This window comes from Salmo salar, chromosome ssa03 (genome assembly GCF_905237065.1).
Source record: "Salmo salar chromosome ssa03, Ssal_v3.1, whole genome shotgun sequence".
NCBI classification, from domain to species: domain Eukaryota; kingdom Metazoa; phylum Chordata; class Actinopteri; order Salmoniformes; family Salmonidae; genus Salmo; species Salmo salar.
The window spans coordinates 17,243,565-17,268,322 of NC_059444.1; the positions used below are offsets into that span (position 1 = coordinate 17,243,565).

General features: G+C 40.6%; 1 protein-coding gene across 2 annotated transcripts in view; it reads left to right on the plus strand.

The window, feature by feature from the left end:
* The window catches only part of LOC106599133 (phospholipid phosphatase-related protein type 5-like), a 46,006-nt gene extending 26,115 nt beyond the window's left edge, over window positions 1–19,891 (plus strand). The window contains exons 4-6 of one of the 2 annotated variants that reach the window (XM_014190221.2): window positions 3,002–3,178; window positions 8,173–8,313; window positions 17,613–19,891. In XM_014190221.2, the coding sequence (XP_014045696.1) occupies window positions 3,002–3,178; window positions 8,173–8,313; window positions 17,613–17,642 (348 nt within the window). In that variant the 3' untranslated portion in view covers window positions 17,643–19,891. Of the gene's footprint in view, window positions 1–3,001; window positions 3,179–8,172; window positions 9,249–17,612 lie in introns of those variants that run through there. The other variant, XM_014190220.2, reaches the window with a different exon arrangement.
* The last annotated feature ends 4,867 nt before the right edge of the window (window positions 19,892–24,758 follow it).

A 24,758-nucleotide genomic window follows, 5' to 3' on the forward strand; every position in this document is an offset into this window, starting at 1 on the left:
TCAGTAAAAGGCACATGACAGCCCGGTTGAAGTTTGCTAAAAGGCGCCTAAACAATTCTCAGACAATGAGAAACAAGATTCTCTGGTCTGATGAAACCAAGATTGAACTGTTTGGCCTGAATGCCAAGCATCACGTCTGGAGAATACCAGGCACTCCTCATCACCTGGCCAATACCAACCCTACGTTGAAGCATGGTGGTGGCACGTTTTTCAGCGGCAGGGGTTGAGAGACTAGTCAGGATCGAGGGAAAGATGAATGGAGCAAAGTACAGAGAGATCCTTGATGAAAACCTGCTCCAGAGCGCTCAGGAACTCAGACTGGGGCAAAGGTTCACCTTCCAACAGGACAACAACCCTAAGCACACAGCAAAGAGTGGCTTTGGGACAAGTCTTTGGATTTCCTTCAGTGGCCCAGCCAGAGCCCGGACTTATAAATACTGTAGCTGCGCAGCTCCCCATCCAACTTGACAGAGCTTGAGAGGATATGCAGAGGAGAATGGGAGAAACTCTCCAAATACAGGTGTGCCAAGCTTGTAGTGTCATATTCAAGAAGACTCAAGGCTTTAATCGCTGCCAAAGGTGCTTCAACAAAGTACTGAGTAAAGGGTCTGAATACATCATATTTCAGTTTTTTATTTGTGATTCATTTGAGATTAAAAAAAATTGCTTTGTCATTATGGGGTATTGTGTGTAAGTTGATGATGGGGAAAACAATTTAATCAATTTTAGAATAAGGCTGTAATGTAACCAAATGTGTAAAAATTCAAGGGGTTTGAATGCTTTCCGAATGCACGTTTCTCTCAATGAAATTGGACCTCTACTTAACATGGGGCTTCGGGGCGAATTAACTTTAACTCTACCGTAGATGAGTGGCTGATGTGTCCAGAATAACATTGGAATGCCTAGAAGACAATATTTCTATTCGCTTAATTATTTCCAATGTTTTCGCTAGAGTAGTGCTGGTTGCTAAAGGAGCGAAGGACTGGAGGTGAGCTGGAAGGGCAGAAACAATGACGCAGCAAGTCGTTTCCAAATGTTACTGGAGCAAAAGTTTCTCTCATATCCAACTAAATTGAAACTGCAAAATCATTTAAAATGTAAACGTAATTAACCTTTAGTGGCAGATTCAGCAATAGTACCTTTCTTTCAGCAAATGAACTACAGAGACAATGAAGTTGTTCGAAATTGCAGCCGGCATTGCAGGCGAGTCGCAACTGACTGATCAACAAATCACCTTGCTTCATTAATAACTACTCATTATTATTTGTAGGTCAGTCACAATTTATCCACAATGCATCACTGATTTGAGGATCTTGAACGTGACCAATTATCTTATAGTTAAATTATAAGCCCTCCCAAAAATGTGATGGTCTCTTAATAATTAATGCTCATTGCAAATTACCCTTGAGTATCTCCCCCTTACACACTGTCGTGTCTTTGGCTATGCCGGATTAAGTGATATGACATGCTATTCTATAAAATCATTTCTCTGTAATTAATATTACCTGATTAAGCTAATCAGGTGAACGTAATTAACTAGAAAGTCGGGGCACCACGAAAGAATGTTTATAGAGCTGTTATCTTCCGAATAAACTCTTAAAGACCTAATAATATTTTACATCAATAGCAGTCAATATTTAATCGTCACTTTATTCAGTCTCATCTGAAAGTTGTAAATTCTTGGTTATCTTCACGAACCCTGGCTAACAAGTTGAATCAGCAATACAAAATTTGGTTTAATTATTTATTTACGAAATATCTAAATAATCACACATTGATCATACATTGATTCCAAATTATGCCATAAAGAAAACGTCCCTGGTGGACGGAACAGATACGACGGCTGGTTACACAAAGAGAGGGGGTTGGGTTTGAGTGAAAGAGCGGGAAGACTGAGTAACAAAGGGAGAAGCTATGCTATCGTAAATACAGAATCTTATGCATTCTAAATAACCGTCCATTTGAAAAAGGAGAATGCAATAAATATTTACTCTGAGCTGCGCTTCAGTAGATTGGTCATCGATGGAAGACCGGTTTGTCCTTTATGGATCTCTGGTCCTCTGAAGAATGTTTAGTGGTGAATTGGAGCGTGGTACAATGGATACTTGGTAGTACTGTCGTTGTATGGTAGAACAGAGACTGTCCGTCCTCTCCTAGCCCACGTCTACAGTTGCTGCGCTAATGCGACAGCTAGAAGATATCACTTCTTTAGTGAAAGAGTTCAAAGGTCATACCAAGTTGCCATGCTATATGCTCATGCTATATTCTGTCCGGTATAGTCGAAATTCATCCTTCCGGCGTGTAGATCGTCACCTTCACATTGAAATTCGATGCTAATTTCGTTAGATTCTTGCTGAGGTTGGCTTAGTTCTGTAGGTGGTCTTTGTCCTTTCAATGTGGGGACCTCAAGTCCACACGTCCTTGGAACAGGAAGTTACATTTTCGTCAAGGGCTTATATAGGAGGGGAGAGAATGGCGTGTTTCATAGTTTAGAACCAATGTCTGTTCACATGGGCAGGACCAATGAGTTGAGCATAGTTCACTCATGAAAACCCAATAATCTAATTTGGAAACTCAAATTACATTTAATCTTTTCACAAATAGTTTCATATTTAAACATTTAAATTGCACAATTCCATGTGAATCTGATAACTAGAATGTGTAGACTTTCCAAGATAGTTTGTCATCCTATCATCAGTAATAATGTCTCAGACGCCACCTGATCTGGCATCATATTCATTTAGTACCAACGCATATTTTCAGCTGGTTGGATTACCGAAATATGGTTCCGTTCCCATCTTTTGATGTCACCAGACTCTCTCTCAATGTTAACGAAGGGATTTTCAATAGTCACATCGGTAGAGTAGAGAGAGGAAAAAGGGGAAAGGTATTTATGGAGGTAATAAACCTCCCCCACTCAGGCCAACATCATGACAACACTTAACATACTATCAAACTGAGTACTGTTGTGTGTGTGTGTGTGTTTGTCTCCCTGCTGCAGATGTACATCACGTTAAAAGTGAAGGCCAAGGGGACCAAGCTGGCCAAGCCACTCCTATCTCTGGGACTTATGTGTCTGGCCTTCCTCACAGGAATCAACAGGGTAGTGGAGTACCGCAACCACTGGTGTGACGTCATCGCCGGGTTCATCATCGGAGGGGCAATAGCAGTCTTCATGGTGAGTGAACCAATGTCTTTATACTAGATTATACTAGATGTTTAAAGAGACTTCTGTTTAAAGATAGAAGGAGCAGTTCTGTGAATGTGTTTGTTAAATCCTGTTACATGCTCATTACATACTCATGTTTATTACATGCTTAACATACTTATTACATGTTTATTAAATGTGTATTACTGCTTATTACATGTTTATTACATGCTTATTACACATTTGTGCCATGCTTATAACATGCTTATTACATATTACGTTTTTTTACACACTCTCTTCATGATGAGGCCCTCGCCATTTTCAAATGTATATGTTTGTTGTTTGAACTCTGTACAAGTGTTTGTTTTGTATTTGCTACATGTGTAAAATCATGTTATGACAGTCTCACTGTCAGTTCTTCAATTTCTTTCATTTTAATCTAAAATATGATCACGCCGTCATTACTTTTTTCTGGTCCAAGTCAAGTCATCTACATACTGTATATTCATTTGCATGATAAAGTGAGGAGTAATTCTGTTCTTGAACTTACATTGGTGAGGCAATAGAAAAGAAGGCTCTATGAATATTTTATATTAGATGAATGGGAACTTGTTATCTCCCCCTTTGACCGATAGACTTGTTTGGACCAGTGTTTTTCTCTGTGTGTTGTGAGGCCGTGTCAAATCCCTGTCCAAGTCTTTCAAAAGCCACAGACGGTGCAAAATCATTTTCCCATGCTGCCAACATCAAGGGAAAACTCATTTGGATAGATGATGGGGGCATCAGGTGTTTTCAGTGTTGATATGTCCAACCACAACAACAACCAAACATCAGAGTACCGGTACATACCAGATGGAGTTATGGGGTTTCATATTCATTCTGAAGAATCCAGAAGGGAACACAATGGAAAGATGTGCTTTATATTTTAGTCTTGATGAATTTATGAACTTTAATAGGTTCCCCAGGTATCACTGAGTCAGACAAGTATACGTGTGTATCTGCCTGGGGTGTATTCAATTTGAAACTAAATGAATATTACCCTGTGCTTGCCTGTGTCCCTTCTCTCTCACCATCTCCTAGGTGGCACAGGTTACTCATGTTGTTTCATATTGCCACAAGGCTCCTATTTTAGAGGAGAATGGCCAGGGATAACAACAAGATGTAGGATGAAGTTGCCCCTAAGCGCTGATCTAAGGCCTGTTTTACTGTTTCCTTCCAATGATTGAGATTAAGACATGGATTAGTTTGATCTGGTTTCCACTAGCTAGACACAAAGTCAAAATTGGCTATATTCATGAAAACAAAAATGAGCTTTTTGGTCTTCATTTAAGGTTAGGCATGAAGTTAGCAGTGTGGTTAAGGTTATGGTTAAAGTTAGGGTTAGGTTTATAATCACATTTTAAGAAGCGAAATTATCGAAATAGTCAGGGTTTATGACTTTGTGGCTATGGTAACTTGTGATGACCATCTGATCCTGAATCTACTACCGAGATCCTCATTTAACTATCTAGATGTTGATGGAAACCCTGCATATCCCTGGCAATGGCTCAGTCCTGCGAGGGTTTTCTTCCTCGTATGGCTGGCTAATTGGGTCAGGTGAATGCAGTGGGGCCTTGTGGAGCTGTTTAGGACAGTTCAAGTGAGCTCCTGTATGAGTGGATTCCTGTGATATCTCTGCAATACAACGTTATTCTATGGTGTGTTTTTTAATAGAGTGAGTATGAACAAGCGTTTCTCAGATTTCAGAGCACTATTCTGTGGAGAAATCTAGCTGAACTGGTTGTGGATTACAAATTGGGTGTGGATACATTTAGCGCTAGGTTGTTGTTTCTCAACATGTTTATCCTCAACAACTCCAAATTACTACTAGCACATACTTCAAAGACTAGCAAATCATACATTTTTTCCAGCATAGATGGAGAGTTGTAGTGTAGTTTTTCCCTGGGTAGAAGAGAGGTGGAGGGTTGTGCTAGGTTCTGTCCAAAATGATAAACTACACTATGGGCCCTGGTCAGACGTAGTGCACAATGTAGAGCATAGGGTTCCATTCGGGACACTAACCTAGTATGGCCTAGTTAACTAGACTGAAAGGGGAAAGGGGATACGTGGCTATGGACCAGCATGGGATTTCTGAGATCAAATAACAGGCTAGCAGACGCTTATCACGCATTATCAGCAAGAAAGCACAGGTGTAAAGAACTTGAAAAAATAAATATATGGTTTTCGGGACACGTGTGAACAATTCACAAAAATGTTTTTGTGATTGAAAGTCAGACAGTTTTCCCTTGTAAAAATGTTTTGACCCCTCGTTTATTTTCACCACTTCCAGCTACATCTGGTCTCCCATCTTGGGACTGACCAGGACCGACCCTGCTTTGCAAAACCGTTCCCTTGTCCCGCATTTGCGATTTTTAGATGTGGTCACCCAAATTCTACCAGTAAAAACATTGCAACTGCAACATGTTAACACCATCTTTTCACGTGTGGAGAATAACATTATTTCAACTCCATATGTGAACTTGCAATTCCACATGTGAAAGTGAGATTTTCTTACATATAGAAATGCAAATCAGTTTCACTTTTACATCTGGAATTGCAAGTTGTGGCGGAAGAATCAGAATTAGTTGGGTAACATAGATAATTAAGATGTCTTATCTGCATAATATGCTGATGTGATATACTTGTTATTAGAATGTATACTTTCGGACTCTGGTGTTGGCAGTTGCACTTCTTCCCTCAGCTGGTGCTCAGTCACCTGGGGCCCAGAGAGGGGAGAGGTCAGGCTTGTCTTTCACATGTCCCTGGTGCTATGCAGAATATCAGAAAGGGAAGAGGACAGGAGGGAACATTGTCTTCATATGTGAATATATCTTTACCTATTCTTAAACCGTGAAGGGATGGCGTGATTAATGGGGAACAAATTACTTGTCTCCACAATGTCTGTGTGCCAGTCACTCCCTCCTTTGGCATTGGGGGATGTGTGTGGTAGTATCTGGAACCATTGTATGTCATCTCTGATGTTGCACTTATCCTGGGATAGTGTATGACCTAAAGGCTCACTCCCCTCAGTGAGCTTGTCCAGGTGTGTGGTCAAGAAGGGTTTTACTTGAGATGGGAGTATCTGGAGTTGACAATTGATTTATGCCGTTGGATGAGTTGGTGTTTTTGTGCTATGAAGTACTAGGAACTAGATCGGAACCTCGTCTTAGGGACCAAACTGAACGATAATTTATAGTGAATGCTATCTGGCTACGGGATACTCCTTTCTCATTTAAAAAGTCTCACATTGTGACCCATTCCAAACATCTGTTGTTTATTATGTAGACTAGGGGGTGGATCTTTGCTATTAAAGATCTCAGTAGCCTTTGTGTTGTGGCTCTCAATTAATTATCTGAGGGTGATTCGTCGACCAGCCATCGCTATTGCAAAGCTCTCACTAATAAAGATTCAGTTTAAGTATAACTCTGACTTGTGTGATAAGTTTCTCTCCTCATTTGATAATACAGAAATTAACCACCACAAAGTTAACGTGTAAAAAACAATCACAAGTGGAAGTTATTCACATGTGAAACTGTAAATGTGATTTTTACATGTGAGTGTTTTTCACATCTGTGGAGTTTTCTTACATGTGAATTTGATTTTCAAATGTGATTGAATTTCACATGTGAACTTGCAATTTCACATGTGAAAGTGAGATTTTCACTTGTGAAACTTCATATCCGATTTCACGTGAATGTTTTTAACATGTAAAACTGCAAATTTCATATCTGAGGTGAAAATGTTATTCTTCTCCCATGTGAATAGGTGGCGTTAACATGTGAACTATAATTATGGTTTCACGTCTGAAATTTAAACTGAACATGTGAAAACAGCTATTTCACGTGAAAATGGGATTAGCAGATTTGATGTGTTTATATGTAGAGTGTGTTCTTTCTGGGTGTGTACACAACATACTGTATGTATCTCACATTACCGCACACATGTCTTTTACCTCTGATGTGCACTATATTTGTTCACTGGCTATATGCTTGTACCCTGCTTGTGTTATCCACTCTCACATGCAATGTTCAGTCACGCCTGTGTCTGGAGAATTTAGTGCTGTGGTGTGAGATCGTAATTTTCGCACAAACGGTTATTACCACATTTGAAGTTGTATAACATGCCATATCTCAAGCTGAGGCAGGTTTTTATGCTGCGTGCTACAGCAACCTGCTGAGATAATGGAAGTGTGCTGAACACATACTGAAAATAACTACCACGTATACAGTATTATTTATTTATTTGGGATGTAATTCAACAAATGACTGCGGGGCTCTTTGGCCTGTAATGGTAATGGAAGAGTCCCTTTAGATGATATTGTTCTCTGAGTTGCATTTCTACTCTGTCTGAACATTGCCTTAGATAGTAGTCAAATACAAAAAGCTCATTTGGGCTCTGGTAATGGATGGAACTCCTTGAGGACACACGCATGCACACACATACACACACACACACACACACACACACACACACAGGCGCGCATGCATTCAAACACACACACACACGCACACACAGCTCTGATTGAATTCATATTTTTGGGCAAGTCATGCGAATCCTTTATCTTTGGAAAAAGGACTTATGTAACCCTTGTTACGAGAAGAGAAAGGAAATCTGCTCTGCAAAAAAACGCCATAGGGTCTCTCTATCTCCATATCCTCCTAACTAACTTACTTACTAACTACAGATGTAGGAGCCAGTTTGCTACAGCAGGAAAATAATCCTGCAGCAAGCCAGTAACAGGAAATGTGAATTAATGTACATTTTTGTAGGGGTTGATACATTTTTTGTAAGGGAAAATCAAGTCTGTCATTTTAAAGTGGAAATTAAAACATCAGAAGCCTTTTTAAACCTCATACTACACATAAAATATGTTTTCTGCAACAGGGTGATCAAATTAAGATCCTATATCTGTACAGTATCTATGTTCCTTATCTCTCTCTCTCCCTCTCTCCCTCTCTTTGTCTCTGCTGTGGATGTGAGTGTAGGTTCTAGGGGTGGTGCAGAACTTCAAAGGGAAGAGCCTGCTGAATGAGATCCCGCCGGAGGAGAGCGTGGTCAGCAGTATTCCTATGATGGGCCAGCCCAGGATCATGGACAACACAATGGAGAAGTACATAGCCTCACAGGTACTGGCAGACACATTTAACTGTAGTAGGCTAAGTACAACATACTGTGCTCCCTCCCGGCTCTGCTAGGTACACTTTCCTAGTGTACTTTGCATTTTAGCGTCAGCCAATTCTCCTGTGCCCACCATACAGAAAGACACATCAGATGCATTCTATTTTCCATTCTCTGTATAGAAATATCAACATTTCCACCATTTCCGTGGTGTGAGGGTGTATGAAAATGGATAAAAACAATATACATGTGTGTTTGGAATACAAAGTACTGTGTCTAACTTGAGTCTTATGGAGTTATATCTTGTGCAGGTACAATTATTTTAAGCTCTTTCAATGTCTCAGCCAAGAGTCCACAATCCCAGTCCCTGAGGGAGACAGTGTCTGTCTGCTAATGTCTATCTTCCTAAATAGATTCATACAGGTGATCATGATCATACTGTACCATACACATTGTTACATTGGGATAAACCATACACATTGTTACATTGGGATAAACCATACACATTGTTACATTGGGATAAACCACACACATTGTTACATTGGGATAAACCACACACATTGTTACATTGGGATAAACCACACATATTGTTACATTGGGATAAACCACACACATTGTTACATTGGGATAAACCACACACATTGTTACATTGGGATAAACCACACACATTGGGATAAACCACACACATTGGGATAAACCGCACACAATGTGATAAACCACACACAATGTGATAAACCACACACATTGTTACATTGGGATAAACCACACACATTGATACATTGGGATAAACCACAGACGGTGTTACATTGGGATAAACCACAGACGGTGTTACATTGGGATAAACCACACACGGTGTTACATTGGGATAAACCACACACATTGTTACATTGTGTAACGACGGTCGTCAGGAATGGACCAAGGCGCAGCGGGTTGAGTGCTCATAATTAACTTTTTAATAAACACTTATACCAAACAAAACAAAACGATGGACGACGAATACAGACTTAAAGGCAAACAACAGCAATTCAAGTGACAACCTCCCACAAATTACAAACACAAACACACCCTAATATATAGGACTAGACAACACCTGCCTTCAATTGAGAGTCCACACCCCAATTAACTAAACATAGAAACAGACTAACTAGAAAGAACATAGACTAACAGAGCAGTGACCAAAAAACCCAGGAATACATAAATCAACTACCCTCTACATAATACACACACCCCGAACCACATAAACCAAATACCCTCTGCCACGTCCTGACCAGTCTACACTAACAAAATAACCCTCATACTGGTCAGAACATGACATTACCCCCCCCTCCCCCCCTCCCCCAAAGGTGCAGACCCCGGATGCACCTCACACACAAAAACAACAACAAATAACCCCCAAAACACGAATAAATCCCCAACAGTACATGGGAGGGAAGGGAGGGTGGCCACCGTCACCGACGGTGTTCCTGCAACACCCCCCCCTAACCCCAATACTCCCCCCTCAGGAGGTGGCTCAGGAGCCGGACACAGACCCCACTCCACCCCTGGCTCACTCCCCTCATAAACTGTCTCTACAGTGATGTCCCTCTCTGTCGACCCCGGACTGTAGGGTGACTCTAGGAGCTCTGGACTGTAGGGTGACTCTAGGAGCTCTGGACTGTAGGGTGACTCTAGGAGCTCTGGACTGTAGGGTGACTCTAGGAGCTCTGGACTGTAGGGTGACTCTAGGAGCTCTGGACTGTAGGGTGACTCTAGGAGCTCTGGACTGTAGGGTGACTCACCTGGCTCTGAACAGTGGGCCGTCTCTCTCCGGGGCACTGTCGCCGGAAGCTCTGGATGAGGCACTGTTGCCGGAAGTTCTGGACGAGGCACTGTTGCCGGAAGGCCTGGTGCGTGGGGCTGGCTTAGGACGTGCCAGACTAAGGACACGCACCACATGGCTAGTACGAGGAACATGGACAGGACGTGCTGGACTGGGCTGACGCACTGAAGCCTGGTTTGTGGTGCTGGTAATGGAGGTACCATACTGGAGACACACACCTTAGGGCTAGTGCGTGGAGCGGGAACAGGACGTACTGGACTGGGCTGACGCACTGGAAGCCTGATGCGTGGTGCTGGTACTGGATATGCCAGACTGGAAACACACACCTTAGGGCTAGTGCGTGGAGCGGAAACAGGACGGGTTGGACTGGGCTGACGCACTGGAAGCCTAGTGCGTGGTGCTGGTACTGGATATGCCAGCTTTGAAACACACACCTTAGGGCTAGTGCGTGGAGCGGAAACAGGACGGGTTGGACTGGGCTGACGCACTGGAAGCCTAGTGCGTGGTGGGTACTGGATATATTGGATAAACCACACACGGTGTTACATTGGGATAAACCACACACGGTGTTACATTGGGATAAACCACACACGGTGTTACATTGGGATGAACCACACACGGTGTTACATTGGGATGAACCACACACGGTGTTACATTGGGATGAACCACACACGGTGTTACATTGGGATGAACCACACACGGTGTTACATTGGGATGAACCACACACGGTGTTACATTGGGATGAACCACACACGGTGTTACATTGGGATGAACCACACACGGTGTTACATTGGGGGAACCACACACGGTGTATAAACCTGGCTCTGTTCCCTGTCTGTACAAAGTGTTTTGATAACTACAAAAGCCATGCTGGTATAAACTGTGTGTGTGTGTGTGTGTGTGTGTGTGTGTGTGTGTGTGTGTGTGTGTGTGTGTGTGTGTGTGTGTGTGTGTGTGTGTGTGTGTGTGTGTGTGTGTGTGTGTGTGTGTGTGTGTGTGTGTGTGTGTGTGTGTGTGTGAGTGAGAGAAATTGGACTAAGTTGCCCATTTGCTGTTTATTGATTTGAACATTGTTCAGACCATTGGAAGCTAGAGTAACCCTATAACTGACAGGAGATCACCGTTCAGACCATTGGAAGCTAGAGTAACCCTATAACTGACAGGAGATCACTGTTCAGACCATTGGAAGCTAGAGTAATCCTATAACTGATAGGAGATCACCGTTCAGACCATTGGAAGCTAGAGTAACCCTATAACTGACAGGAGATCACTGTTCAGACCATTGGAAGCTAGAGTAATCCTATAACTGACAGGAGATCACCGTTCAGACCATTGGAAGCTAGAGTAACCCTATAACTGACAGGAGATCACCGTTCAGACCATTGGAAGCTAGAGTAACCCTATAACTGACAGGAGATCACTGTTCAGACCATTGGAAGCGAGAGTAACCCTATAACTGACAGGAGATCACTGTTCAGACCATTGGAAGCTAGAGTAACCCTATAACTGACAGGAGAGAAGAACACTCTGCTTGTCACGTCCTGACCATAGTAAGTTGTTATTTTCTATGGTAGAGTGGTCAGGGCGTGACAGGGGGTGTTTATCTGTTTTTGTATGTCTATGTTCAGTTCTAGTATTTGTATTTCCATGTTGGTCGTTGTTTGGCATGACCTCCAATTAGAGGCAGCTGGTTGTTGTTGTCTCTAATTGGAGGCCATATTTAAGTTGATGTTTGTCCCACCTGTCCTTGTGGGTGATTATATTTTGAGTAGTGTGTTTTTTCCCTCTCTGCGTCACGGTTTGTTGTTTTCTGGTTAGTTTAAGTATTTATGTATTGCATCACGTTTCACTATTAAATAAAGATGTGGAACTACGAAAACGCTGCGCTTTGGTCCGCTCCTTTGAACAGCCGTGACACTGCTGGAATACACAGTGTTTGTAGATGGATGGGGATACATGTTTCACAACACCAAGTTTTTGTCTAATGACATAATTCTGTTTTGTTTATTGTTTTCAGTTGAATTCATGTATCCCATATGAAATGATAGTTTTTTCCGGATGAAAATATAATGCCCTTTAAAATACAAATTTTGCCTTTTCAATATTAGTATTACTTTTTGTATTAGTAGTAAGACATGATATCCTTCAGTACTAACAACTGGCTTGATTATGGGATGTTTATTAATGAACTCAGTTCAAATCTCTGAATGCTGTAGCAGGAAGTCAGGCAGCCAGGCAGTCAGGCAGTCTGGGGAGCAGTGAGCCTGTCTCTAAAGGATTTTCTAAAACATCCTAATGTGTCAGATGTATTTGGGTCACCTTCTGTACTCTGTTTCCAGATGGCCTATGGCCATGTTGATGTTGAGTGTGGCAATGCATTCAGTGTGGAAATGCATTTAGATATATCCTCCTTGCCGCAACTCTACATTGTACACTGAGTGAAACTGCTTTCCATTGGATGTTTGATTTCTATAGTACACCTAAAGTACATCTTGTCCCTCAAACCTAACCTACTACAAATTTGATCATTCTTGCCATTAAGGCTTTGTTCATCGTACGCATGCACGCACACACACACACCTCTCCACATATCCGCCTCCTTATTCACCTCACACACCTCATGTTAGCGAGATGAAGGCATCCTCTTTTGCTTTGACGAATGGCCCAATGTAACTTCCCCTGGACTCATTGTGGATTCATATAGGTGGAGCACCTGGTCTCCACAAGGCACTTCATCAAGACTACCAAGGTGGTCAGCGACATTATTTGGCCTAGCATTCCTTACCACTATAGGGCCTCCAAAGACTAAATCATTCATCTCCAGGAGCTTTGTTATATGCTTAGAGGCAAACCAGAAGCTGTACAGTATGTTAGCTTCAACTTCATGCAGGCCCTGTGTGTGTGTGTGTGTGTGTGTGTGTGTGTGTGTGTGTGTGTGTCAGAGGGACCGGGAAGATTTTAATTTACTGGCCATTTGAGAAATTTAACGGACCCATGTGCATGGTAATGCATCTTGACAGAACATGCAACTAATTGCCAAAATGCAATTCACAGGAAAACACCATTCTTAACAGTGCACCTTAAAGTGGTTCCATATGTGACAGAGATAAAAATGTCTGTTTGAAACTTAGAAAGAGGGAAGATCTAAAGATGCAACAACTACAATGAGTTGCTAATATGACTAGGATTGCGCCTTTGGCTTCCAGACAACAAAAGAAAGTCGATATGAAAACCAATAGAACAGGAAAGAAATGGCATAGCGGTGGGTCCAGTAGGGAAGTAAATGAAAATACAGTGCCTTCAGGAAGTATTCACACCCCTTGACTTTTTTCACATGTTATTGTGTTTCAGTCTGAATTTAGTATTGATTAACTTTAGATTTTCGTGTCACTGGCCTACACACACTCCCCCATAGTGTCAAAGTGAAATACTGCTTTTTTGAATTTTTGGGAAATTAATTAAAAATGAAAAGCAGAAATGTCAAGAGTCAGTAAGTAGTCAACCCCTTTGTTATGGCAAGCCTAAATACGTTCAGGACTAAAAAGTGCCAATGTCACATAAGTTACATGGACTCTCTTCTTTTTTTATTGACTAAATCATCTCTGTACCCCACACATCTGTAAGGTCCCTCAGTCGAGCAGTGAATTTCAAACACAGATTCAATCATAAAGACCAGAGAGGTTTTCCAATGCCTTGCAAAGAAGGGCACCTATTGGTAGATGGGTCAAAAAAAAATAAGCAGACATTGATATCCCTTTCAGCATGGTGAAGTTATTAATTACACCTTGGATGGTGTAACCCAGTCACTACAAAGATACAGGCGTTCTTCCTAACTCAATTGCCGGAGAGGAAGGAAACCGCTTAATGGCTGTGATAGAGTTTAATGGCTGTGATAGAACACTGAGGATGGATAAGCAACATTGTTGTTATTCCACAATACTAACATCATTGAAAGAGTGAAAAGAAGTATAGAATAAATATTCCAAAACATGCATCCTGTTTGCAACAAGGCACTAAAGTAATACTGCAAAAAATGGGGCAAAGAAATTCACTTTTTGTCCTGAATACATTTTATGTTTGGGGCAAATCCAATACAACGTGTTACTGAGTACCACTCTCCATATTTTCAAGTGGTGGCTGCGTCATGTTTTGGGTATGCTTGTAATAGTTAAGGACTTGGGAGCTTTTCAGGATAAAAACATTTACGGAATGGTACTAAGCACAGGCAAAGTCCTAGAGGAATACCTGGTTCAGTCTGCTTTCCACTGGACACTGGGAGATTAATTGATCTTTCAGCAGGACAATAACCTAAAACACAAGGCCAAATCTACACTGGAGTTGCTTACCAAGAAGACAGTGAATGTTCCTGAGTGGCTGAGTTACAGTTTTGACTTAAATATGCTAGAAAATCTATGGTAAAGTTTGAAAATGGTTGTCTAGCAATGATCAACATCCAATTTGACAGATCTTGAGGAATTCTGAAACGAATAATGGGCACATATTGTACAATCCAGGTATGTAAACCTCTTTGAGACTTACCCAGAAAGCCTCACAGCTGTAATCCCTGTCAAAGGTGATTCTAACATGTATTGACTCAGGGGTGTGAATAATTATGTAAATTAGATATTTCTGTATTTCATTTTCAATACATTTTCAAACATTTCTAAAAGCATGTTTTGACTTTTTCATGATGGGGTGTTTTGTGTAGATGGATGAGAAACTAAATCAATTCAATCAATTTTTAATTCAGGCTGCAACACAACAAAATGTGGAATATGTCAAGGGGTCAAAATACTTTTTAAAGGCTCTGTAAATTTGCCAAAATTATTTAATTACTCCTGTCTATATGGAAATAAAATCATTAAAAATAGCTCACCAGAAAGCATGACTTAGCCACAGAGGAATCGAGGATCATTAACGTATTTTAAATGACTGTGGATTGTTTCAAATAACAAGCTCCTAGGTTGATGCCTATTTGTTGAGCCCTCAATTTGTGCAGTGCACCTGGCAATAGACCTAGCTAATTATTGAGTTGTTACTGTCAGTGAAAAGCATCTAAAACGTGTGAGGAAAATGTGTCTTGAGTATAATTGAAAATGTTGAGACAAGAAGAAGGGAAGGGGTAAGTGACGAAGGTATAGGCAAGTCTGTCTCCTGCCAATTCTTGCGCATTCATTGTTTTTTTTGTTGTAATTTTTAACCCCTTTTTTTCCCCAATTTCGTCATTACGATTTTGTCTCATCGCTGCAAATCCCCAACGGGCTCGGGAAAGGCGAAGGTCGAGTCCTGCGTCCTCCAAAACATGACCCGCCAAGCCGCGCTTCTTAACACCCGCTCGCTTAACCCGGAAGCCAGCTGCACCAATGTGTCTGAGGAAACACCGTTCAACTGATGACTGAGGTCAGCCTGCAGGTGCCCGGCCCACCACAAGGAGTCACTAGAGTGCGATGAGCCAAGTAAAGCCCCCCGGGCCAAACCCTCCCCTAACCCGGATGACGCTGGGACAGTTGTGCGCCGCCATGTAGTGACGCCGCAACACTGCAATGCAGTGCCTTAGACCCATGTGCCACTCGGGAGATTCATTGTTTTATTGTGTGAATTATTTGCCGTTTTTATACATTTATTTGATCAATTCCCCATTACATATGTCACCGGTAGTAAATGTACCGTTAATCCCCGTTATTTGGTTACATTCATTTCTGTTAAGGCATGTATTAATTACAGTCATTTACCGTTCTCATTCTTGGAGTGGAAATATTGTTTGCAGAGTTCACACCCTGCTAGACTTGTAAGAAACATGTTTTGGTTTATTTCATAACCATCATTTACGAGTTTTGTCAATTTTTTTCATTGTTTGTTTGGAGTGCTACGTGTGAGCAATGAGCATGTCTGGTTTCTCTGTCCTGATAATGTTGAAGGAGCGCTCACGCCTGAGCATGCATACAAGTACATCCATTTCAAATGATAGTATATTAAAACTAATACATCCTCACAGTAGGCTATTTGAAAAAGCTTTCCAACCATCTCCCCCTCGATAATCACCAATCCTTGGTGTGAAAGAGCAATGGAAGTTATGGTCTTACTGCTGCATTGACCTATAGGTTATAAGTTCCATGCGCTCATTTCTTTAGCCGCAGAGGCTGGTGATCTCACATTTTTTGATTAATATAATTTTAATTCTTATGATTAATCACATTACAATGATTTTGAGAAACTAAAACATTATTATTGAAATGAAACTGTTCCATAAAAATGTGCATATGAAAATCAGAACTGGCACTCAGAACAGAAGAAATGGTATGATAAATTGTAAGCTACCCCAGACTTGAAACTCACGCGCTGCCTATAAAGTCTTTATAAAATAATTGCATTCGTGTTTCCATGGTCCCATTTAGCCTATAGGCTACTTTGAAGAAAGTTAAAACTCATAATTCCTCATAATATGAAATAAAACATTCAGGTTTCAAACAATTAAGTATGTTTTCAAAATGCATACTGCCTCCAGCTCACATTGTAAAGGGGTGGGTGACGCGCTGATATCCTGTTGCCTGCACTTGAATGGTGAATGGGAGGCGCGCTTCAATTACCAGTTGAGAAATAAAATAGTAGCTCTTTTTAATCGTGCACCAAAACAGTTTTTAACACAGGATTGTATTTAGAATTGTTGTGAAATGAATGGGCTTATAAAAACATATTTTACTCCAGCAGCAACCAGCTGAGTAGCAGCAGGAGAAATCCCGCTCAAGATGGGCTCTGTATGCTGTGCGCATGTGATAGTTGTGTTGGATAAATAAGATGCATGATGACTAATGCAAGTATACACAGGCCAAGTTTATTCCACTAAAAGATGCTAATCAACCAATAGACAGATGAGCATGATGGTCAAATGTATTTCCATCCACTGGTATTTCCATCAATGATTAAAAGGCATTATTTTGGCTTTTTTTTTCCTAATTTTGGCCAGCAACAGTTTTATTTATCGGCTTTAAATGTTTTTTTAATCAGCCAAAAGCCAGAATTGCTTAACGGAAACCCTGGTGTGTGTCTGCGTGCGTGTGTACCTCTACGTGTGTGCGTGTGTTTGTGTGTGGCATCCAGCCCTACAAGCACCTCAGCTGGTCAAATAAAAGCAACTGACTCATTAGCTGATGGTTATGTAAGGGTTGTTACATCATTGAAGAAAGGAAAGGTGGAGATATTGGGGATGAAGATATAATTGGACCAATACTATACTGTATCTTGTCAGAAGTTTTTTTTTTTTTTTTACTTTATAGTAAATTGACCAATAATTTAAGCAATCTTGTTCTTCCGTTAAATCGAGACCGCAATTATCATCATGATACCAAGTAGCCTACTGTTTGATCTGTCTGAATCAGTATACTTAATAAATGCTTCAGCATGGCATTTCTGGTCTAATCCTGGAATGTGTTTAATCATTGAAGATATCTCGCTGTTCTTTACATTTTTTTCTTCTTCTTTTCTCTTTAGAATCCTATTACTTTTGCCGAGGTTACATGACAATGAATGTGTCACATGACACATTGTTTGGACGTGGTTGCTGCTCGCTTATCAGTCATCATGGTCGCCAGAGAGAGGGAGGGCCACACAGATCCTGATGTTGATGTGTATCTATACTAGGGTTGGGGATCAATTACATTTCAATTCAGGCATAAAACTGAAATTCAATAATTTACTTCTCAGTAAACTGAAAACATTTTCAGTTTTTGAATTGTATATTTAAATAACTTCCAGAATTAACTGAGTGACTTTAATTATAATTGACCCCAACCCTGATCTATACAGTATGACACTATTTCCAATCAAACATTATGTTCACCCTGATCATTCCAAAGGAATTGTAGATATTTCTGTAGCTTTACAAGTTTATTTTATTTTTTCAATCAACATTTTCTCTACTCCTTCTTTCTTCCTCTTCATTCTACTCTCTCTCCTGTTGCAGTTTGACGTTTATTGTCATGAATCTTTCCCTGGCGGCAGAAGTGAGTGATTTCCTCTAGATGTGCAAGCTGCAATGTCAAAATTGGCTATTTCGTAAAAATTCATGAAAACAATCATTTGCTTTTTGGTCTTAATTTAAGGTTAGGCATTAGGGTTAGCAGTCTGGTTAACATTATTGTTAAGTTTAGGTTTCAAATCCGATTGTTTGACTTTATGACTGTGCCAGCAAGTGAGCACTCTGCAGAGCTGCCTCCAGAACATGAGTCATCCCAATAAAATGCCAAGCTGCTCTTCTGTTCTGCTGATTATTGGCGTTCATTGAATTCCCCAAAAGTATTCCTTATTTTATATACTGTATCAAACAAACATAATACTGCTGTATATGCATTTTTATTTCCTCAAAGATTACGAATCCTAAAGCCCAAATGTGTAAACCTGTATTATGTTTATTTCTTATGTATTGTAACCAGTGCAATCCAAACTGTATGTTGTCAGAGTCACTCTGTGGGTTTATTTCTGTTTAGATTTTCCCAACCTGAGAATGAAGATCCAAAGATCACTGACATTTTAGTATAGTCTTTATTGGTAGTTTTCAGAGGAATCCCTCTTGCGATTAGCTAGAAATACGTGGGTAAGTGGGTGTGCGGCTGTGTGTACGTGTGCGAATGGATCCGTACATGTGTGTGCATGTGTACTGTAGGTGTGCTTGGTAAACGTTTCAACATAATTTTCTCTTGTGGATTGAAGGATGTTGCTTAGGGCTTGCCAGACAATCAACAAGCATAATATTGCCACGGTCAGGCAACGGAGCTATTATGGAAGTAAGATGGAAATATAAAGATGTTTTTTTAGAGGGTGTTTTTTTATTCCTCAGTTCTATTTTAATGTGTTGTGGAAGCATTGATATTTTTGTATATTTTGAAAATGTCATTCAATTGATATGCTATATGTTTTGTGTATTGATTCATACTGTATGTTGATATGGCAGATACTTGTTTAGTACAATATGGAGTATTGTTTTAAACTCACAGGCCAGCAATGAGATTCATAGTTGATGCACGACTAGACGTCAGTTTCCCGAATGCATTGTGGTTGGAGTTGTTTTTATACCACCACAGTTTGATGAAATCTCCTGTTGTATGTTCTTCTCCATGATGACATTTTTACACCATTTTTATACCCTTATACTGTATGTGACTGTACTGTTTCCCTAAATGTCTTACTGTATGTCCCCTCAATGTCTCATAGATATCATCTGAACATTGAGAGTTTCGGTATTCATGGGCCGTTAGAAAAAGGTTTCTATCCATGTACAGTTTGATTATATGGTTTTTATGCATTTAACATTTAAAAAAAAAAAAAACATTTTCATACTTTGTCCTAGTTTTTCTAGAAATGTATGGGACATTTGAATGATTCTGGAGATGTTCACTGTCAACCATTATGGTACTTTCAAAAAGATGTAAAGATATATTAATTATTATATATAATATCAAATATATCATATTAAAGTTCGATTTGTGTATTGTTTTGATTTTAGTTTCTGAGTGTTGGTTTTTCCTTTGTACAGATTGTGTTACTATTCTAACCTCCTAAGACTCTTCTGTTTTGTTACTATTAACTTCTGTTTTGATATTGTCCCATTCTACCTGATCTTTGTTTAATGATCTTGTCACTATGAGTAACAGTAGCCCAGCAGCAGCACCTCTTACACTGTAGAAACATGTAAAAGAACCAAACCGTGAGAAAGTTGTGGGGTGAAATGTATTTGAATATAATCTAATCTAAATAAATATGTTCTACTCAGGCATGTTTGTTGTGTTGAATATGTATCAGACTGGTGATGATGACAGAGCAAAACATATATTGAAAAGAAAAGGTGTAGGGCCAAGTACTGCACAACCCAAAAGGTTAGGCCAATTTAATTCACAACCAATCCTATATGTGGGCTATACAGCAGTGGAACAAATGCCCTTGACAAAGAACATGTACAGTTACCTAAATTTAAACTATTGTGAATGTGGCTCATAATAGTGGTTTGAAATCCCATACTATTGATACGGCATCCATATTAGGACTTCATATATGAAGCAAAACTATCTGATGACTTCCTAATATGGATTCCGTTAATACAACTTTATATATTGTATGTAAATTATAGGCCGACTACTCCAAATCATCTAGGATTTCTGGAAAGAAAGTCAGTGGCATAGTAAATAGAAAATGTGTTCAATATTTGAAATTAATATTCAACGAGACATTTACTTTGCAGCTTTGCACGATTTGTTGCCATGGCAGCTCCGGTTTATATTGATTAGCTGTAATGAAGCTTCTTTTTATCTGCTCCTAGCAACTGACTGGGAGACGTAGCATTTCCTTCACTGCTTCTCATCATGGGCTGCTGTGTCATGTTTGGATAAGGGCATGATGGTTAGTGAGAAATATTTGACTGCTGCTTTAGTTAAATGCCAAAGGTGAAGTTGAATTTCTAATTATTTTTTATACTTTATATTAACTTTTTAGTATTTTTGTTAACACACATTGAGGAAGATAGGTTTTGTGTGTTTGTTAGTGCTGAGCGATTAGTGCTTTTTGATGTCCGTTTGGTTTCGGTTTGGTTATGAAAAAATAATCACAGCTTTCGGTTTCGATTCTTGTTTTTTTTACATGAAATGCACTATGCATTATGTGGGTGGAATGCTGTAGCAACACAGAAATTATAAATGAATAGAAGTCTCATGATGGTAGTGACTACCCATTACTGCCTATCACTTATTAACCATCATTTAGTCACATTACTTTAATAAAATATTTGTTTTATTTGATGTCTTTATTTCCTTCTAAGTCATCATCTCCTCTCTATAGAGCTGCTGCATACTGTATGCTGTCTGACAAAATCACTATTTTCGTAGTTCTTCAAAGTAAATAAGGCATACTTTTATGACTACTGAATACCAACTATCAAGATCACTATCAAGATTTTGAGGCTAGCGTAGCAACTGCTTTCTATCCCTCTCGATTGTGTGTTCTCTCTTCTCTCAGTCTCCTTGTCTTGCTCCGCACAGAACAGAGAAGTTTAAGCGGGCATGCAATGGATTATGGTAATTGTAATTAGTTTAGTGCAGAAAATGAGTAAAATTATGTAGAATATTAACCTGTTGAAACTACAACTCCCTACTACATCATACAGTTCAGGCTTGATCTGGTTTATCTCTACAGAAACTGCATATCGAGCTTACAGAAAAAAAAATAACAAAATGGAATTCAAATAATTGAACCGACGTCGATCAATTAGTTGTTTAAAAAATGAAAACTAACCAACATTTTGGTTAATCGCTCAGCACTAGTGGTGTGTGTGTGTGTGTGTGTGTGTGTGTGCAAATGTGTGCATGCTTGCATCTGCCTGTTTCTCTCTGTTTCTCTCTCTGCACAGAACAGTGAGCAGGGTTTTCTCTCAGGTGGTGGGTTTGGACTGGCGGCTCTGCTGTTGTTAGAGATCAGGCCAGGCCACAGATGCTCCCAGCCCTGCTCTGCTCTCTACTCTGTGTTCCTGTACAGATGTCTCCGTCTCCCTCAGAGCCCTCTGCTCTCATCTCCACTGCTAATGGACAGACTCTGGCTGCAGTCTTGTCAGTCAGCCAACACATCCTACTTTCATCTTTTCTTTTAGGTTTGCTCTTTGGATGGATATGTCGTGTGTGTGTGTGTGTGTGTGTGTGTGTGTGTGTGTGTGTGTGTGTGTGTGTGTGTGTGTGTGTGTGTGTGTGTGTGTGTGGTCATGCAGTGTATGGCATATACAATATAATTGCCGATCAAAAAGACAACTTTGATCGTATGACACATACATGACACACCCTATGTAGGCAAATCTGCGTGGATATTCTAGTCTTCTCATGGTTTACTGAGGCTTTCTCTCCTATTATTCTCTGTCCATTAGTTCCTACTGGTCTCCACTTTGCAATGAAACTGTATCTAATCACATCAAAATGTATTGGTTATAGATTGATAGGTTTATTTGATCAATTAAAACATAATGTGAAACATTTTGAAAACGTATTTCAATTGTGTTCCTCTTAAATTGCAAAACAATATATACAGTACTCAAAAAAATAAAGGTAACACTTAACCTGTTATGGCTAGGGGGCAGTATTTTCCCGGCCGGATAAAAAACGTACTCGATTTAATCTGATTATTACTCCTGCCCAGAAACTAGAATATGCATATAATTATTAGCTTTGGATAGAAAACACTCCAACGTTTCTAAAACTGTTTGAATGGTGTCTGTGAGTATAACAGAACTCATTTGGCAGGCCAAAACCTGAGAAGATTCTGTACAGGAAGTACCCTGTCTGACCATTTCTTGGCCTTCTTGATTATCTCTATCCATTACAGGGGATCTCTGCTGTTACGTGACACTTCCTACGGCTCCCATGGGCTCTCAGAAGGCGGCAAAAAGCTGAATCGTGGCTTTGCAGGCTCTGGCTGAGAAAAAAGTAGCGCGTTTGGATAGTGGCCGGTCACAGTACTATGAAACTCAGGCTCGTGCACGAGGGGATCCCATGCTTTTATTTTCTCTCTCTTTGTACGTATACACGCTTTCCCGGTCGGAATATTATCACTTTTTTACGAGAAAAATGGCATAAAAATGGATTTTAAACAGCGGTTGACATGCTTCGAAGTACGGTAATGGAATATTTAGAATTTTTTTGTCACGAAATGCGTCGTGCTCGTGACCCTTATTTACACTTCGGATAGTGTCTTGAACGCACAAACAAAACGCCGTTATTTGGATATAACTATGGATTATTTTGAACCAAACCAACATTTGTTATTGAAGTAGCAGTCCTGGGAGTGCATTCTGACGAAGAACACCAAAGGTAATCAAACTTTTCTAATAGTAAATCTGAGTTTGGTAAGGGCTAAACTTGGTGGGTGTCAAAATAGCTAGCAGTGATGGCTGGGCTATCTACTCAGAATATTGCAAAATGTGCTTTCACCGAAAAGCTATTTTAAAATCGGACACCTCGATTGCACAAAGGAGTTCTGTATCTATAGTTCTTAAAATAATTGTTCTGTTTTTTGTGAACGTTTATCGTGAGTAATTTAGTAAATTCACCGGAAGTGTTCGGTGGGAATGCTAGTTCTGAACGTCACATGCTAATGTAAAAAGCTGGTTTTTGATATAAATATGAACTTGATTGAACAAAACATGCATGTATTGTATAACATAATGTCCTAGGCGTGTCATCTGATGAAGATCATCAAAGGTTAGTGCTGCATTTAGCTGTGGTTTTGTTTTTTGTGACATTATATGCTAGCTTGAAAAATGGGTGTCTGATTATTTCTGGCTGGGTACTCTGCTGACATAATGTAATGTTTTGCTTTCGCTGTAAAGCCTTTTTGAAATCGGACAGTGTGGTTAGATAAAGGAGAGTCTTGTCTTTAAAATGCTGTAAAATTTGAAAAATTGAAGTTTTTGTATTTTTGAGGAATTTGTAATTCGCGCCACGCCTATCATTGGATATTGGAGCAGGTGTTCCGCTAGCGGAACGTCTAGATGTAAGAGGTTAAACAACACAGTGTAACTCCAAGTCAATCACACTTCTGTGAAATCAAACTGTCCACTTAGGAAGCAACACTGATTGACAATAAATTTCACATGCTGTTGTGCAAATGGAATAGACAACAGGTGGAAATTATAGGCAATTAGCAAGACACCCCCAATAAAGGACTGGTTCTGCAGGTGGTAACCACAGACCACTTCTCAGTTCCTATGCTTCCTGGCTGATGTTTTGGTCACTTTTGAATGCTGGCGGTGCTTTCACTCTAGTGGTAGCATGAGACAGAGTCTACAACCCACACAAGTGGCTCAGGTAGTGCAGCTCATCCAGGATGGCACATCAATGCGAGCTGTGGCAAGAAGGTTTGCTGTGTCTGTCAGCGTAGTGTCCAGAGCATGAAGGCGCTACCAGGAGACAGGCCAGTACATCAGGAGACGTGGAGGAGGCCGTAGGAGGGCAACAACCCAGCAGCAGGACCGCTACCTCCGCCTTTGTGCAAGGAGGAGCAGGAGAAGCACTGCCAGAGCCCTGCAAAATGACCTCCAGCAGGCCACAAATATGCATGTGTCTGCTCAAACGGTTAGAAACAGACTCCATGAGGGTGGTATGAGGGCCCAACGTCCACAGGTGGGGGTTGTGCTTACAGCCCAACACCGTGCAGGACGTTTGGCATTTGCCAGAGAACACCAAGATTGGCAAATTCGCCACTGGCGCCCTGTACTCTTCACAGATGAAGCAGGTTCACACTGAGCACGTGACAGACGTGACAGAGTCTGGAGACGCCGTGGAGAACGTTCTGCTGCCTGCAACATCCTCCAGCATGACCGGTTTGGCGGTGGGTCAGTCATGGTGTGGGGTGGCATTTCTTTGGGGGGCCGCACAGCCCTCCATGTGCTCGCCAGAGGTAGCCTGACTGCCATTAGGTACCGAGATGAGATCCTCAGACCCCTTGTGAGACCATATGCTGGTGCGGTAGGCTGGATTCCTCCTAATGCAAACAATGCTAGACCTCATGTGGCTGGAGTGTGTCAGCAGTTCCTGCAAGAGGAAGGCATTGATGCTATGGACTGGCCCGCCCGTTCCCCAGACCTGAATCCAATTGAGCACATCTGGG